The sequence below is a fragment of the Ornithodoros turicata genome, chromosome 6, assembly GCF_037126465.1.
Source record: "Ornithodoros turicata isolate Travis chromosome 6, ASM3712646v1, whole genome shotgun sequence".
Taxonomy (NCBI): Eukaryota; Metazoa; Arthropoda; class Arachnida; order Ixodida; family Argasidae; genus Ornithodoros; species Ornithodoros turicata.
The window spans coordinates 24,318,287-24,337,612 of NC_088206.1; the positions used below are offsets into that span (position 1 = coordinate 24,318,287).

Here is a 19,326-nt window from a genome sequence, read left to right on the forward strand (position 1 = left end):
GAAAACCCGCCCCATCCCCCCGCTGATCCTGGGTGCGACAACACACAATACTTATGCACACCGCAGCATGCGGCTTAAAAAAAAAAGAAAGAAAAAAACGAAAATAATTGATTTGGACATTCACAATACGATTATACTGTGGTGTCCAATGAGGTGGTGGCACGAGAATGGAAGGATTTTGAAAAGCTCATACTTTGGAAACCATTCAAGTGTGCCGCTTAGATAGACGCCATGAACTGTAAGAACTTTCGCGACCGTCACACTGGTCCCCCCCCCCCCTATATTATTTTCTCCTCGGATTTGCACGATTTGCGTGGGTCGGTCAGTGGCAGGTAGGGGGGGCTCGGGCCCCCCCTAGCCCCCCCGTGGCTACGCCACTGGTATATGTATGTATGTGTGTGTGCGCGTGCGCTTTCTTTCACGAATGCGTAGTTTCGCGTGTATTCCTGCGAGGAAAGAGTCTGAAACCGCGACGCTATGCGATGCCCAATGACGTGTCATTTGAAAAGCGCGGCTGTGGTGAGCACGTCGCCGCCGCCGGCCCAAAATGAAACCAACGCTATACTGTCGGCAAAAAGTAATGTCGGCGCCGTCGGCGCGTATCTCTAATCTCTACTCTCTGCACCCTCTAGAACGTTGAGAGTTCGGTTCTCCTTCAAATCCATTCGTAATACTATAACGCAACGTCACTAACGCCTTAGCTAAAGCCAAAGCTTCCAAAGGCTTGGAATAACCTCATTCGTATGAACCGCATTTGTGCATCGTTCCGGTTGCGGTCAGAAGAAGGAATGCTTGCGCGACTTCGCAAGAATTCAGGAGAACCATAGTATTTGAGACCAGAGGAAAGTCTAAGGCGAATAAACTCATGTTTGTCTTGCACCAACTGTCACTCTGATTATAATTGCTGACTTTGGCATTTCAATTAGTTTGCTCTTCACTTTTGATAACCAGCTTCTGCACATTGCCCTCCCATTTTGCGAATGGGCACGCAATCTGCGGGTACGTGATGTTCGCGCAAGAAAACAGAGGAAAGCATGAAGTGCACGAAGCTGAGAGGGTGGGCAAGGAGGAAATGGCCAAACAGGAAGTTCAACTTCAACCGTTAGGTTTTTTTTCCCGGAACCGGAAATTTCGTAATGGTGCCGCCATCTCTCCTGTGTCTTGTGGGTTGTTTTGTCAACAGGACTGAGGAAATTCTCATGTATGATGACCGCTTTTGCAATGTTTGTTGTTAGGTACAGTCAGGTGGAGTGCGCCAATGTCCATGATGTAAACCGTCAGCATCGATGATCAGTTTGGTCGAATTGAGAGTGGTTATGGCTTCAGTCCATAACGTAGGGTTAGTCACTTCCTCACAATGGACGTAATGCTGAGACGGCCGCTTACCCAAAGGTTCGCAGTCCGTTCTGCGATTCTTTAAACAGTGAACTTTCTCAGGTGTGTATTCAAAGTACAGGACACATTATCAGCGTATCGGGAATTGAATGTAATGTGAAACTTATCCTGGGAGGCTCTTTTTTCTTCTTCTTTCTTTCTTCTGCATCTCAATGTGGAGGTGATGCAGATTAGCTCTGGGCGAATGTGTATTCCACCAGGGTGTGAATTCTTGAACGCGAAGTGGGAGACTAACATGAACATGCCCCTTTATAACGTTGCTGTACAGAAACGGCAGGATGATACATATATTCCGTACGTTATTGTTTCGTGCTGTGGCTTGTCAGTTGGGATACTCCTTGCCTGCTTGATGATCACGACTGTATATAGATTGTAATCAACGAACAGAATGTGATGAAGCAACCAGAGGAATTAACTTTATTTTCTTTCCCTTCTCTTGCAGGCCAGTGTGAAATCAAGAGCGGTCATGTTTCCGGGGTTCACGAATTCCGTGCCCTCTCCTCGGGGTTCGCAGGGAACAGGTCCCTGGTTCCCTGAGCCTCCATTCCCGGTGGGAAGAAGTGAACCAGAAGCACAGAACCATCCTTACTGGTTACCTCACCAGTACCCTAGAGGTGGCAGGTACCAAAGCCCAGAACTGTATTCCTCAACTGGGCCAAACCCCTGGTGGTTTGGGCACCCGTCGTCTGCCAGGCAGTACTTCCCACATTCATTTCCGGAGCGGAGCAACTACTTTGAACCAGCCCAGCAGCAGCAGCAGCAGCAACAACAACAACACTTCCCGATGGCCACAGAACAAGCGGTTGGGTCACAAGACACAACTAACCAGCATTTTGTGCCTAGCAACCCTGATGTTTCGTCATACTCTCTGGCACCCACACAGCACACTGTTTCTTACAGTGGTGGGGGAAACTTCCCCGTGAACGGTCTGCAAGATATGCAAGGTTACCCACCCTTCAACCAGGTATAATTATGTGTTGTCTTTGGAAATATCTGGATTTGCATCAAACACAAAAGAAAGTTCATATTCAAGCAAAAGCTATGGCAATACAGGAAACTTTAAGGGATATCTAAATGGTATAGGCATTGTTGGGTATATCAAGTGGGTTTACTACGAACATCAGATATAAGCGAGAGAAATTGCCTCAGCCATAAATCGTTTCAAGATGAGCATCCAGAAACTTGAATAGAAATGCTTACATGTCAGTATGTCTTTGTTTCTATCTCATTGAATGATGGATGTGTTATTATTGCTTAGTTGCACAGCTCCAGCAGAGAGCACAAGGGGGTCTTGGAACTTGTGCAAGAAGGGATGCCATGCAATGAAAGCATGTTGACACTGTTTCATGTGAGATTATGCCAAAAGTGCTGTCTGCCAGCATGTGTGGATAAGCTGACGTATCTTGTCCCCCATAAATGTGACACTTTATCCTTGGACATTTTTCATAACTGCTTATGCGCTGCAGCGCGATGATCTTGGGCGTGCCAGCCCAGGTTATCTCCGTAGTCAGCAGATAGTGCTGAATGGGGCCAATGGGAGTAGATGGGAGATAGAACCAGTGAGGAACGCCACGCTAACTCGTCGGCCCTAGAGTCACTAAATAAGCTTCGCTTCTGAGTAGCAACAATGAGTTCCAAGGGCGAGCATGAGAGGCAAAGAGAGGCATTTGGTTTCCGCGCCACACTAGCATCACCAAACGGCGCTCACGATGCCATCTATCAAGCATGCTCCGAAATGTTGTTCCTGCTGCAGAGCAGCTCACCACGGTGGATAGGTGGATACCTTGACAGCTTTGAGCTCACCTTAACCTCCTCTGGACGGTCTCTTGGACAATACATTGATAATGCCACGCACACGCTTCTGTAAACCGCAGCCTCCACGGCGAGCATAGTTATGTTAGCTGTCTCTGCATCTCATCTGGGGATGGCGCTACTCGCCTGTGGAGCTCAGTGTCGCTACTCTGAAGCGAAGCTTATTTTGGTGACTCTAGTTGGCCCCGGGGGTGGGGGAGGGGTATCGCTGGAAAGCTACTAGGATACGACGCCAGTGTGAAAATGTCCACTGACGAATGTGTTTAGATCGAACTTAGCCTACATTTTATCCTTATATTTATTATTTGAAGTCAATGTTTAGATCCTGCACTTGCCATGTTCTCACTTGACAATTATGTAACGTCCTTTATGGGAAAACCTGGCCTGTCCAGCAACAATTTGGCTATGGGTGATGGTAATGTTTCTGGTGTTTGTGAATGAGGATCTTGCATAGCAATTGTTTAGGCTCTTGCTTGAGAGACTCGTTTTCGGATTTTGCTTGTGTTCATAGTTTGCTTAGGTAAAGCTTCGCATCTAACATTTTTGGATACACATTGCACCCTGAATTTTCCAACAGTAGAGTATCTGTCGATCATGCTCAGCAATGACTTCTGGCTCAGGTCTCTTACCTTCTTGTACTTGTATCATTTTCTCTTTTTTCCCTGCACGACCATGGTAATATTTCTGCGGCTGTTGAGTTGAGCCATCCATTTTGGTGTTGGTGCACACTCACACAGTTGTACGTTATGCAGGTACACCAGACATGCATACAGAGTACATGCACAGCCTAAGTAATACATGCGTAATTCACAGAACCGACATTCAATAATAGGTAACTGATGTACATGTCTAAATTACATGCACATCTTAAATAATATAGACATAATACATATTACAGATATGTGGAACTGGGAGTAAAGATATTGGTAAAAGACTGCGGAAATGATGTGTACTACATTAGAGAAACTACAGGAAATCAGAAAAAGAGTATGACACAAGTGAAATGGGTAAACTTCACAAATAGAAAACTTTATATACAGGTTTCTTGCGTCAAATGGAAAGGGAAACAAAAAAATTATCAGAGGACAGCAAGTTTATGAGGGTCTTGACCCTAAGATAGGGTCCCCATTACATACATTTGGGTCAAAAAGCTTTATATTAAAATATAAAGACCGTTACATTTATTTGGAGCTGTATGATGGTCACAAAGAAGTTGAGTGAGGAAGGTGTACTAGACAGTTGACAATAAGATAACAAGAAGTGGTGACGATGACAGGGGTCTGTAGCTGCGCTCGTGCTGACAATATAGTTTCCATCCTACATCCTAGAAAAGGGGCCGTGTGGTGTCCTGTTGCCATGTTACAATCTTGTAAAATGTTTTCATGCTAGCTGACCTGTGTTACCACTTTACACATTGCCAAACGAAGCATGGCATGCACAAGAAAAAGAGAGAGAGCATGTTTGCATGTTTCTACAAAAAAAATCTCAGAAGGACACTTTTACAAAGCTGGGGAAGAAATTTGTCTGTTTTCTTTTATTATGGTCATGTCTTAAAATGTAGGCATAATTGGACTGAAAACGCGTGTCCTGTCGAACAGTCCAAAGAAATAGTCAGCTGTAGAACAATGTCTCAGAAAGGTCTTGTGAGGGTTATTATTTAAAAAAGAAAAACGGGAAAAGATAAAGAAATGAAAAGGAAACAAGTGAAGTGAAAGCAAAAACAAATTATACTGCTCTAAGAAAATTTACAGCACTCACGCTCTCAAAATCTGCCACACACAAAAAGAGAAAAGACAATGAAGTTGTAAGCATTGCTGCACAACATGCTGCACTAAGAATCTGAAAAATGCACTAGAAAAATGTAGGTTTTCCTATAGCTTTCGATGAGGAAAGTTAGTGTGTACTGTACTTCTGGGGGATGTTGGGGTCTGAAGTTGGCAGTATATGAAGGACACAATACACGAGTATGTTTGTTCTGCACGCATGTTATAGGCTTTAAAAACTAACTAACAGCAGAGTGCAATCATGTGTACCCAAATCTATAGCAATGACACAAAGAAATGCCCACTTTGGCTCAGTGGTCTTCATCTACGACACTTGTCCATTGATGTGCTTTTGTAGAATTCTGGCTCTTTTATTTGTGGGATTTCAAGCTGGATTGGTACATGAATGTGGTGTCTTTGCTGCTAATCTTGCCATCTGGTAGTAGACAATTGAAGCCATTTGGAACATGTGGCACTCCAAATAACAGGACTGAGGACGCTACGTTGTAGTGAGAGGCGCTCTGCATAGAAAACAGTAGGGTGATGCTGCCCATTCGTGGCAGATTTTGCGATTTCTTCAATATGGTATTAGCTTTGATTCATTTGAGTATAGACTGTGTGTTCTCTATGAAATCTCAACAGTTTATATAACACCATGAGTACATTGTTACAATTGTTTTCAGGAACATGTGCCATACAATGTTCCTCAAGGTGCACCTGTGCAAGGCTCAACTCAGCGTTTTAGCCAAGTGAACAAGGTGGCGGACACAGCAGTTGAAGAGAACAGTGGATGGCAGCAGCCACAATTTGTGCCACCATCAAATGAACCAAAGGAGCAAGCTCCCAAGGTTGAGGAACAAGGAGACAAAAAGCCAAAGGGAAAACGGAAGCGAGAAGAAGCCAAGAAGAAACCAGACGCACCACCTGACCCACTAAAACGGCTACAACGGAAAAATATTAGGTAGTCATGGGATCTGGTCTCTGTTTTGATAGTGGTATGTTTGGGGCACTCTTATTACTTGGTAGGTATAAGCAGCACAGCTTCCCATTACTATTGGGGAGAGTAAATAAATAGATTGTCGTTTACCAAGGGCACACTGATGCTGTAGAAGAATTCGGAAGCCGTTGTTCTGAGCCGTATCTACCAATATTTTAATGGCTTTAAGAACTTCACTTTCTCTGTTTTTTGCTATTGTACTTTCCAAAGTAGGTCTCCTAAAATTTGAGCAGCACTTTTATACATGTACAAACATTGCGGTTAAGTCCCAGCCAGGCATTTGCACAGCAAAAGTAAAAGTAGTGTTTTGTTAACGATTTTACTGTCCTAACTTTCATTTATAATTGGCTGATGTGAGATATCTGCCGTCGAAATTACAGACGCCTTATTATAATGCCTTGAGACGTCATTCAAGTCAGCCCTTCCTTGTTCTAAGGTACATTAGGTGCACATTCATATGGACCTCCTGCTAGGTATGATATGGTATTGCACCCAACTGAACAGCCCTTGCATGTATGCTTTGCCTCCGTCTTTGTCGGTCCCCTTCAGGGCAGTGTTTCTCAACCAGGCTTCCACAGAACCGAGAGGTTCCGGGAGCCTTGTCCTGAGGTTCCGCGAACAGGATCCTGTTCAGCACCCGTTAGTGTAACTTGACCACGAAAAAAGGCTCTCTCTCGGGGTTATCGGACCGTGCTTGACATTTCATTGTTCGCATCGGGATTGACATCGAGATCGCGGGAACAAATTTCCGCAGCTGACAATCGCTGCAAAGAGTAGAGCCAGCAGCTGTCGTCCTCATCGGTTGGCCGAACCCGCAGCTGAACCTGACAATTTCTCCGCACAATGCGTTTGCTCTTCTCTTCTGTTTCGAAACTGTTACCAGCACTTCGAAAGTCGGAGCTACTTCGGAGAACCTTAGGAGCTACTCGATCTCCTGCCTACATGGACTCAGGATTTACAAACATCACTGGCAACCGACAATGCGTTATCCGCGGGGAAATATTGTGAAACAGTTGAATGAGTCCGAGAAACCTCAGTCGAGATCTTGCGATGATAAACAATTAAATAAATTATTATTAAACAATTAAATAATCAGTTGAACAAAATAAAAAATCTGCTATTTGTACGACATCTAGCTCACCTCACCCACTTCTATGCAGTTGCCCGAGTGTAGGAGGTTCCTTGAGGTTGTGCTGGCATGATCATGGGTTCCTTCAAATAACATAATTTGAGAACCACTGCTTTAGGGGATGATAAAAGTGTTGTGGCTGCCACTCATTTTCGCTTTAAGTACCCTGACAGTACATTAGGGAATGCCAGGCAATGCCAGGTTATGAGTAGACATAAAGCCTAAAGCCAAGCTCTTTTTATTGGTCGCCCGTAATGGCTGTCCATAATTGGCTGGCTAGAGGTATCTTTAGAAGGATTGCAGAAACTACATTCCACAGATGCAAGGCAAGGGCACTAGGCATGGTTCATCACAGATGTCTTTTTCGGAGGCAGCACTTATGTGTGTGTGTAACTACAAACCAGGTCACATTGTGAAGTCCAGTATTGGTTGGCATACAGTAAAAAGCACAAACAAAAACACCTTCCAGCGCAGCTCTCCTACAGACTGTACCATGCAGACGTATGCTATGTCCTTTCTTTGCAGAGATATTAAGGATGACAAGGAATTGGATGTGGTGACCCTCAATGCTCAGAAGGAAGAGCAGGAACGTATGCGACGCTTGCAGGAGGCCCGCTTGAGAGCCTTGCAGCAACAGGTGACACGGATGCCCAGTAGTGGCAGCAGCAGCAGCAGTGAAGAAACTACCACAGATTCCTCAGAAGAGGAGGATGAGGAGCCCACTGTACCCTTGAGGGAAATTGCTGAGAGCCGAGTGGTTCGGGAGCTGAAAACTCGTAAGCATCATTACATACCGACTTCTGTGCCATAAACCTTCTTACTAAATACCCATTCGAAGCCCAGAAGTTGTGATATCCTGTGCAGTGGCAATGCTGCACAGCAAACTGAAACTAAAACCTGTTTTGACAAGCCTAGAGTGAACAGTGTTTCAAAATCATATTTCCTATAGAACAATTAAAGGGGCCGTAAACAGGTATACAAGGTGCGCATTTCTCTGCATTATATTATTGCAACTTAGGCAGTCAAAGCTCCTTGCAATTACTAGCGCTCAAAACCAAAAGGCGCTTGCATACAGATGAAATATTCAGTGCACTTTTTCACTTTTTAGTTCCGCCCTGAGCTCTAACTTTATACGTCATTTTGACGTGGCGCTTTCCTCACCAATTACGATCAAGGGTTCCACATATGATCTTATTTCACTTGCAGAAATGGACTAGATGAATGTGAGTCTTATTCTATTCAAAATCTAAACAGTTACAACTTCAAACTGGAAAAGAAATGCTTTCAATTTAGATATCACACATGCACTATGTTTAAGGCCCTCTGTTTTCTGCTGCGGCAAATTCAAAATTCCGCGGCACTGACTTGTAACTTCCGCGATTTTCCGCGGCGAGCAGTCAACACCTGCTTGAAATGGGAGACACTTTCTTTTCTTGGATAATGTGGGAACAAAAAATATGTTATAAAATTACAGATTCAAAGCACTGTTGTGGCTCAGCATTACATACATGATATCTTATGTTCTCATCTGATGCGGTCTGCTGCCTGAAATCATTCTATACCTGCTGAAAGGTCTTTCAGCATCTACAGAGTTCATAGGAACTTTATAGGAAGAACTTTACAATACATGCCCTGGGGAAGTTACATTTTTAGTACACCCCTTTTCGTTCTTGGGCTGTAGCCATTATTTAAAAGCCTTAACTTCTTGAAGGCAACCTCCCAGATATCAAATCAAGATCCCCCACTGCTACCGCGAAACTGCATACGGGAGGGACGCTGCCCATTCCTCAAGTGAAGTATACACAATAAACTTGGGCTCATGTTATCCTAAGCTAAACTACAATCTGTCTGTTTTGTCCTGCAGCATAAACAATTTCGTAAAGCAGGCTTCAATTTTGTAGGGGCGGCTTCACCTCATGCAGGGAAGCGTCAGGTGAAGCCCACTTTCGGGAGGTGTCGTTCGTATTCGGCGAATAGTCAATTATCCGGAAACCCGAATATTGGGTATTTCGATTCGCGAATCGTATACTTCGAGTGATTGATATTCGATTCGAATTTGAGAACTCTAATATCCACACATCCTTAAAAATAAAGGATTCCGTGAAACTCTGTGCCAAACGAAGGATTCCGCGATTAATTCCGAATTCCGCGAAATTTCGCGGAATCACGGAATCGCGGAAAACGAAGGGCCTTAACTATGTTTTCCGTGCAGTAGCACGCAACACACTGCGAACGTGAATGAATATCCAGCGCTACAGTTCCGGAATCTTAGGTAGGTGCGTGATGGGTCATCTTGGTCATCTTCGAATGGTTCCGATGACTGGGCTGCCGTACTTTGGCTTGAGCCACACGGCATCGCATCACCAGCTCGCGTGGCGCCGTGGTTAATGTTCTGGACATGTCACGTCGTGACTGGGAGGTACCCAGGTTCGAATCGCGTTATATGATGGCAGCCCGATTGTTGACGTTTGCGCCAGCCGAAGATGTTGGAGATGTCATGATGCTGAATTTCGGAGCCACAGGGCACAAAATGTAGTTCCACACAAACAAACGGAGCACTCCACCTCGCAGCTGATAATGAAGACTGTTTATTGGCCGGTAATTTGAAACGTCATGTTCGGAGCTCGGCCCCCCCCTATTGGATGGCAAAAGGCCATGTGACCTATGCGTGGTGGAGAGAGGCGCGCTGGTTACTCATCTCCCAAAGCAGTTATATGGGTCACTGAGCTGGCACGAGCCAAATGAGATGTATATTTGGGTATTATGACCTGCGTGCTTTCATGGGGTACCACTATTTGTGAAATGTTTGACGGCCCGTTTATGGCCCCTTTAATCTACTTCCCATTTGCAACAAGCTAGCCAATGAGTCCCCATTATCTGTAATGGTCAGTCGAACCAGTGCAGAGGGAAATTCAAAGGAATGAGAATGCTTTGCAAAAAGTCAGTTTGATGTACAGGGTGTATGCTATAAAAGGTCAGTGACATTTTCGCGCGTGACACTATATCTATTTGAGAGACGGACTTGTGCTGCCATACAGTGAATCACTTATGCCAGAGAAACCTACGAAAAAATTGTGGTTACCATTCACTGCATAATAAAATAAACACGGCCACAGAAACTTTCGTCTTCATGTGTTTCCTATGCGCAATACCGATGGATGGAGGTGAAAGTTTGCATGGTCATATTTATTTTGTTACACAGTGCTAGGTAACCACAATCGTTTCGTAGGTTCCTCTAGCATAAATTATTCACTTTGAGAGGAAGTCTTTTCGTGATAGAGGTATAGCATCAAGGAGGTATCACTTCTTGCACGAAAATGTGACTGACCTTTTATAGCATACACCCTGTAGGTAACTTTGGGTTATGGACCCCCTTAGTCATTCTGTGAGTTTTGCTCACAATATCTGGTGACTAATTAAGAGAGATGTGGTTATTTATTGAAAATCTATCAAAATTACTTAGTTCATCTAGTTATAGCTGTGCATGTGGAAAAACTGTGTCATGTTCGCAGAGTTTGTATTGCATAAATCTGGGGAATGTTTGTTGTCATTTACAAACTTCGAAAATTGATAGCTCTTTAGACTCCAAGTGGCACATTTTACAGTTGGATACTCTGAGGATGCAAAGCTGAATGTCATAATTGGGTGTTTATTAGTTGAGGTGCAGTTTCTTAAACCATGATAAAGTAAAGGACCAATCTTAATTGACTTAACTGAGTCCTTTTGCATATAGTACTCAGGAATTTCTGCAAGGACAGTCAAGATAAGTTCAATGAAGTGACTTAAAGGGGCACTAAAATGCAAAAACAAGTTAACTTCAAATCACGTTCCACGCTATGTTAATTTTGTACTTGTTATCATAATTCAAAACTAGAGATGGGACGAATCCAAAAGTTTTCGAATCCGAATCCGAATCCAAGGAAGGTTCTACGAATCCACGAATCTTACGAATCCTTTCCTTAAAAAGAGAGAGAGAGAGAAAAAAAAACACTTCTGGTGAAAAATGTTATGAAGCAGAATATGACACCTTTGTTTAATGAATAACATATTAAATAATGCTTCAGTTTCAGGGGACAATATACACATATAGTTCTTCTTAAACGCAAGTTATTTAACCAGTTGTTCGTCGACTACAAGAAATGCATAAATTCTCGAGTCTGAATTATTTCCATAAAACTAAGCAACAATCGAAAGCAAAACCATATTACTTTTAAACTTGTAATGTAACAGTTCCTGCCCGAACTCTTTCCGTTCAGAGCAATGTAAAGAAACAAACAAGAAAACATCTCTCGGACAATGATGTTTTCGGTGGACTCCAAAGGCGTCAATTTGAAAAATAAACAATCAGACGTGGTTGGTGGATTCAAAAGATTCGATTCGCCGTTTTGGGCACTGGGATTCGGATTCGCGAATCTCGAATCGCTGCCGGGGATTCAAGGATTTGTGGATTCGCGGATTCAGTTGGCACATCCCTATTCAAAACTTTCATTCCGTTACGAAGCTACAATAAAAAATATACGGGCCTCTTTCTTGCTTCGGTGCTAAGCAGTGAACGTCGTTCCATCTCATGCATCAGTGTTTTTAGTCCATGCTGCGCGTGCATGCGCATGCCGCGCCATGGAGCAGTCCCTGCGAACAACATAGTGCGCGTTGCGAAGCCAACTGGTGTCGCTGTCCGAAGGATGTAAAAATAAATGTTGTCAGTGGAACATTTGTGAGACTGTTGTAAGCTACAATTCAGTGAGTCGGTATTGAAAAATGAAGCAGCGCACATCATGGCGCGCATATATGAAACACTACGATTGAACCCGTTCCAAATCCACACGGCCACTATAGGTAAGCGTGCGCTTGTCCTGCTGTCCCATTGGATGCCGCCAATCGTTGCTTCCTGTGGATCCCATTCGTTGCTGCCAAAGACGGCTCTGTTTTCACTGCGTTTTTCTTCTAAACGGTGCTGTGTGAACAAATTTTGCTTGTATGATACTAATTGAAACACAGACTTTTATTTGAGAGCAAGTTCTTTTTGCATTTTAGTGCCCATTTAACTAAACTGAGATCTTCACGAATTCAAACAACTTACTTTCTGTTCGCTAACCAAAAATAAAATGAAATAAAGGAACACACAGTGTACATTCCTTCTCTTAGGAGCCCAGCAGGACGTAATTGATATTTCGTCAGACGAAAGCAAAGCCCTTGGAGATGATGATGATGATGATGATGACGTTGTCATTGTGGGAAGTGATGAGGAAGCAGAAAATGAGCAGGAGAACAACATAGAGGACGAATCTCACATGAATGATGCCATCAACATGCCAGATGAACAGGGCCGGGTCCTCGTGAATGTAGGCCACCCTCCAGAGGAGCCCGATGTTTTCCTGGCACCCCAACTGGCTGGCATAGTTAAGCCACACCAGGTGAGCAATCTTTCAGCTTCTATCTGGCCTTTGCAGAAGAATGATTTTGTGAATTATTTAAAATTAGCAGCAGAAATTTTGATCCTCGAAACCAGATGGGCAGTTTTTGTGTAGCTCATGAGTAGGGAGTGAATTTTTTAGCAAATACCCTTTGGCAGAAAATATCCAGATAATACGCTATAGTGTCCAACCATGAATCGTACAGAGAGGGACATTTCAGAAATAATTGTTAAAAGTAATGTTATGGAAAGAGCATCTCGTACCTCGTATTTACGAACAGATCTTAGAGGTGGTGTCCGTGAGGATTCAGGAATTGTAAAGTTAATGTGACATCCACTTGGAGATGCTTTCCAAGAAGAAAACATCGAAAAAGTTTTGCAAAATTTGTTAGTGTTTTTTCATGAAACACTAAAATCTTCAAATTCGAAACCAACTGCAAACCTCTGGTTGACATGTCCTTTCTTTCCCTGCTTCGCCTCCTCCAGTGACATAATTGGCATTGCCGATGAGATTCCCATTCACTCAGCTGATGGCGTCGCCAGGCTGGTTGCACCAAACCCACCGATACCACAGAAAGCACGAACGCCGATGTTTCTAGCGACTGTTCGGCAGCAGATTGCAAGCTGGAAGACCGCATTTTGTGACGGACAGCCTGCCTTCATAACCCATTCCAATGACAGCAGTCTGCACACTGTTGCCTGAATTCAGCCGGGAGCGCGTAGTGGGCTGCAAACTCCGATTAAATTCCTTTTGTAATGTTTCAGACTGTTTCAGAACGAAATATACGAGTTACATGTATTTCAGGCACTCACTATTCCGATCACGCCTTCAGTTCAACTGAGTTTTTTGTCCGGACAGCACCTCTAAGGATCCATTCTTAGCACTGCAAATCTAGCTATGTCCTATTGTGACTTTGGCACCACCACCAAAGTACCTATATGGTAATGTTGGACATATGAGACATGGTTAAGCACTAGGAAGGGAGTTGCCTCAGGACAGAAGCCGCCGATATTTCTAACAGAGACTGTTCTTTTTCTGGGCACCGTCCTCATCATTGGCATGGTATTTAAAGGGTTAGGTGTGACGTGTTTAAAGGTTCATGCGAATTGTGTGTCAACAGCCCGGAGGGAAGAAAGGGTCCGTACGGGTTTTTACGGCCGGAGTGAATGGCTGCTTTGTTAGAGTGTGCAGGGGATTATGTGAACGAAGTCATCTAGGCTCCTGACTGGTTACAGAAAAATGGGGGTTCACAAACACGTGGACGAAATGGGACAATAGGCAAGAATTGGCAGTCATAGCGAAAGATAAGGAGGTTAGTGGTTATATGGGGTGGTTAGTGGTTACATTCCCCATGTAACCACTAACCTCCTTATCTTTCGCTATGATTGCCAATTCTTGCCTACTGTCCCATTTCGTCCACGTGTTCGTGAACCCCCATTTTTCTGTAACCGGTCAGGAGCCTAGATGACTTCGTTCACATAATCCCCTGCACACTCTAACAAAGCGGCCATTCACTCCGGCCATAAAAACCCGTACGGACCCTTTCTTCCCTCCGGGCTGTTGACACACAATTCGCATGAACCTAACCCTGTAAATACCATGCCAATGATGAGGACGGTGCCCAGAAGAAGAACAGTCTCTGTTCGAAATATCGGCGGCTTCTGTCCTGAGGCAACTCCCTTCCTACATCTCTACCGGTTCGCTGGATTTCTACCCATCTATGGTTAAGCACTGTTGGATTGAAAAGTATTGTGATTGCTGCGTGTGGCCTCTTGGTTCTAATCACGTTGACATGATCAAACTTGCAGATAGGAGGCATACGTTTCCTTTTTGACAACGTTGTGGAGAGCTTGGATCGGTTCGACACTTCAAGTGGCTTTGGCTGCATTCTAGCCCACAGCATGGGGCTGGGTAAAACCTTGCAAGTAATCTCATTTGTGGACGTTCTCCTGCGACACACTGCGGCCAGGAAGGTGCTCTGCATTAGCCCCATCAACACCATCCAGAATTGGATGGCAGAGTTTGACAAATGGGTTCCTGCTCCAGAAGCATTGGCTCATGGGAGTGGAATCAGGCCTCGTTCTTACAACGTATATGTACTCAATGATCTGTACCGCACCACCACAGCCAGAGCGGAGCTCATATGTAAGTTTCAAGAATATCTTGACAGTTCACTGGAAGTTAAATATCTCTGGTGTCACATCCACGTTATAGGATTAGAGAAGGGCCATGTATGGTAGCATAAATACAGTCAATTACTGATTATACAATCTTCGAAGGAATGCAGAAATGTTTTATCATATGGGAGACAGCATTATGTTTACGTAAAGTTGTAATTTTTTCCTTACTTTTTTCAACTTCCCTGTTTCCGCAGGGTTATTTATTCGTACAATTAAAGCACTTACATAAGTAACGCACATCCAGCTTTGGCGTCCAAATTTTGGTACTCATTTAATGCATCCCGACTTCAGCAGCGCTCATGCTCCACATTCCTGCCACTAAGGCGTCTTGTAGGGGCGAAGGACATGCCAACCAATTTTTGATGCATTAGAAGGTGTATCTTTGTCCTTGGCACCTTTGGTAGTTACCTAAAAGTTTCGTGACGATTTCGTCATGCAGGTCCAAGAGAAGCTTGTGGGATGCCAGCAAAGATGCATGCTTGTTATGCAAACAGGATACTGTATTTCCTCGCATATTTTGTGTCATCGCATAATTTGTGCACCCCTAGTTTAGCACTAAAAATGACAAGGAAACAAAAAGTTGCGTAATATGCGCACACGCGTTTTCGAGCATAGATATCTGGCACGCGCGTCTTAGCGACCGTGGCGATTGCTTTTCGCAACGCCATCAGTGCTACCGAAGTTATTGCAGTGCTTTTGTTTGATTTGCGCACACTTTCAGATGATGGTCCACAGACGCAATGGACGATATTGTCACTCAGACAACAAAACGCGACTGGACAAACACTCTATGACACGCTACACGCTACAGAAGACATGATGAAGTTGGCGAACATAGCGTGCTCTCGGTTGTCAAGTGCGACTAGCGGCGTCTTCCAGCAGCGTCTTGACGTATTTTACTGGTATATAGGCAGTAGTGGGCTGGCATCTTGCCTCCTGGCCATCTGCGGTTGCGCGGTATTTGCGTACTTCTTTCGCGCTCGCGCAGTGCAGTGATAACGTCAATATCGGCTCTACTAAGAGACTATATCACCGGCATACTAAAATTTTGAAATTTTACGTCGTTTGAATATCGTAACGAATGTTCCCGCGCAATTTGCACACCCCCAACTTTTCTGACTGCTGAAGGGCACTCCCTAGGGGGGCATTAACAGGCTCCTAAGGCAATATCCTAATTAACTTTCAATAATTAACTTTTTAATTATAAAAGCTACGAAGTTGCTCCAATGAGAACATCTGATCTCTTCGGTCACCAGATACCAAAGCCGTTTTCAGAACAAAAATCCGTTCGATAGATCGTCCGCAAAAAATTCGTGAAGGAACGCCATTTTTTTCTTTATTTTATTCATTGCGCATCTCTAGAGATGCGTCTTTCCTGCGCCCCCAATACGAGAGGATGAAAGAGCACACTATCGCCTCTTGCGTCCTGGAAAAAGATTAAAAGAAAACAGAAAATGCAGCCCAAGATAAGGGCAGCCGCGATAGAGTCACCCGATAGATTTGTGTTTTTGTTTTGTTTTCGCAAGTTAAAGCTAATCTTCGACGCATGAGGCGGCACTGTGCTCTTTCACTCTCTCACACTGGGGGTAAAGGAAAGCCGCTTCTTTGAAGATGCGCAATAAACCAAATAAAGAAAAAAATGGCGTTCCTTCACGAATTTTTTGCGGACGATCTACCGAATGGATTTTTGTTCTGAAAACTGTTTTGGTATCTGGTGACCGAAGAGATCAGATGTTCTCATTGGAGCAACTTCGTAGCTTTTATAATTAAAAAGTTAATTATTGAAAGTTAATTAAGACATTGCCTTAGGAGTCTGTTAATGCCCCCCTAGGGAGTGCCCTTCAGCATATGCTATATTGCAATTGATTTCATCTCGGAAAAAGTGATTGATATATTTTAAAAAAATCTGTTCACACTTAGCGTGGACACCCTGTATATAGGTATCGTATTTTCACGCGTATTAGCCGCGGCTTATACGCGATTTTTCTTTTTTTTTTTTCGCAAACGCTCTGCGGCTTATCCGCGGGTGCGGCTTATCTGGTGACTATTTTTCCCTGGTACTTTCCCCATACCCCGAATTAAACGAAAGGGCCGACAGTGCCTCATGTTTTTCGGAACAGGACCGCCCTGCCAGTGCACGAACAATACCGAACAGAGGCGGGTCCACATTCGAGTGGACTGACCTTCCGAATACATTCCCCCACGCAACTTTAACAAAAGGGGTGACAGTGATTCATGTCTCCTGGAACACCACTAACCCGTCAATCCACGAAAAACACGCAACAAGGGCACAATCCGATCTTAGTAGAACACTAGAAGTGACCTCCTTTGTTATACATCATTCCGACACCGGATTGTGGACAGGGTTTATGGCTTTCCCTACGGTCTCCTCTGTCGGCAGACCCACAGGAGGGGTTCAATACACCTGACATCGGGATAAAACGTGGTCAGCTAAGCATCAGTTCTGATTTGACCAGAGCAGCAGCCTTCGTGGGCACGGGAACGGCAGTTAGAGGTGAGGCATGGCTCCAACGCGAAGGCACAGCTACGACAGCAGCTTCAAACTAAAAGTCGTCGACTTCGCGGACCAGTACGGGAACAGGACAGCCGGCAGGGAGTACGGCGTCGACGAGCGTTGACCGTCTCTATTGATTTTGTATGTGCATCACTGGTTTAGCGCACAAAGCAGTCGCGTCGTATTACCTGCGGCTTATCTGCAAAAACATTTTCAAAATGTATCTAAAAACGAGTCCTGCGGCTTATCTGCGGTGCGGCTAATACGCGTGAAAATATGGTAGTGCTCCGACATAGTAGGTTACAAAAACACGAGAAGGCATCGGAACGTTTTGCAAGCAATAAACAAACCACGTTGTTTATTCATCGCCTCTAATGAGAAAACGATAAAAAGCTCAGCAGAAGATGTTCAAGTTCTCGAATTTCACTTACTTTCTCTCATTCTTATCCACCTCCTACTCATTTTGCCATGTGCTCTCTTGGCCGTCTAGCACCCTCATTCGCTAAAACATCTTGGTAGGTCTGTGACCACATTGTTTCATAATGGGCAATAAACAAAAAGGGCACAGTAGCGGCAGGGACTTTTTAGCGACTTTCAGTTTCAATGTTAGCGACTTTTTGGGACACCACTAGCGACTTCCTGTGTATGAGATTTGGCGACACTGCGCTGAACATATTTTCACAATGGCTATTGAAATTTATTAAAACTTGCTCAAGAAGGTCGCAAAAGAAGGTGTATTTTTTCCATATTTGCGAAGTTGCCATAACTTGTTTTTACTTGTTTCTAAAACTTGTTTTTACCCCCGAATTTGCTTAAGGGTAACATCCAAAAACGCTCGAAAATGCACTTGGAGAAGTGCCAATTCAGCCACAAACACAGGCACTGAAGAACGCTAAGCCTTCGACACTCAGCACAGCTGTTCGGCACCATCTGTAAATCTAAAGTGCGAAAAGCACTCTTTTTTATTTTCTGCCTGAAAACCTACTTTTCCACCCGATTTTACGGTATTTTACGGCTCCTGAAATAAAACCCGAAAACACAGGATCCTAATGATATGTTATCACTGAAGACATTGACTGGCTAATAAATAGGGTAACTCAGAAGGTTGTGTCATAGGGGTTTTACCACCTTGCACAATTTTAGGATATATCACTGAGTAATTAACAAGCACAGCACAGTTTTACTGTTAAATATAATTTTTACAATATCTATTACGCAGACTAGACAAAAAATTAACAGCACTGTGGCGGATCCAGGGGAGAGGCGATTGCCCTTGATGTTGGAAGCCACACATGTAGGAGACACCTAGCATACTGTTGTGCTACACGAAGTACATGAAAAGAGACTATGTGGCCCAACTGTGGTGGAAGAACTCGGAAACTATTTACTTCGCATGAAAAAGTTACCGCATTTGCCAAAGAGTTGAGCTTATCAAATGTGTGGTTGAAAACAGTTTGTACACAGCTAAAGTGGCAAATATATCCTTTGGATGTCTTTCAAAATCATACTTCCACATCTTTTCAGTGGACTGGCACAAGAAAGGAGGAGCCCTCCTTATGGGCTATGAGATGTATCGCATGCTGGCACTAAAAAAGACAATCAAGCCCAACAAGAGGAGACGCAGTCCGAAGAAAGAAGAACCTGAGGATGACACACGAAACATACAGCTCCTTGAAGGTACTTGTATAGTAGCAGGAAACTCACATTTCTCAAGTTTGCTCTTGTCACATGTGTGGAAGTGATGTGAGCACTCAAGTAGTCACATTATTACCATATTTTGCTGGCATATTTTGCGCCATCGCATAATACTTGGACACTTGGACATAATCGCGTGGACACTTTCAATCCGCATTGAGCGAATGCTCATCGAGCTCAATACGGATCCGGCGCTGCTACACGGATACGCTCGAGCAAGGTCAAACTCCGATCCTGCTTAACCCAATCCAGTTCGTTAAACGGGATTGAGGTTCTCAAGACGGATTGAAGACCGCCATTGGCATCCTCAAATTCAGGAACTTTGTAGTAGTAGACAAAAACATTACATAAATTTGCAAATGTTCCTATGAAAGCCCATGTAATTTCCCAGTTATGGTTTTAGTCTAGGTATGACGGGTGACTGTG

At 44.0% G+C, this 19,326-nt stretch overlaps 1 protein-coding gene across 2 annotated transcripts in view; it reads left to right on the forward strand.

Annotated features, from left to right (window-relative positions):
* The first annotated feature begins 1,112 nt into the window (after nt 1-1,112).
* Nucleotides 1,113-19,326, forward strand: part of LOC135396446 (helicase ARIP4-like) — a 48,723-nt gene continuing 30,509 nt past the window's right edge. The window contains exons 1-7 of one of the 2 annotated variants that reach the window (XM_064627411.1): nt 1,113-1,201; nt 1,838-2,359; nt 5,654-5,931; nt 7,622-7,872; nt 12,242-12,510; nt 14,319-14,655; nt 18,730-18,882. In XM_064627411.1, coding sequence (XP_064483481.1) covers nt 1,862-2,359; nt 5,654-5,931; nt 7,622-7,872; nt 12,242-12,510; nt 14,319-14,655; nt 18,730-18,882 — 1,786 coding nt within the window. In that variant the 5' untranslated portion in view covers nt 1,113-1,201; nt 1,838-1,861. Of the gene's footprint in view, nt 1,438-1,837; nt 2,360-5,653; nt 5,932-7,621; nt 7,873-12,241; nt 12,511-14,318; nt 14,656-18,729; nt 18,883-19,326 lie in introns of both variants that reach the window. The other variant, XM_064627410.1, reaches the window with a different exon arrangement.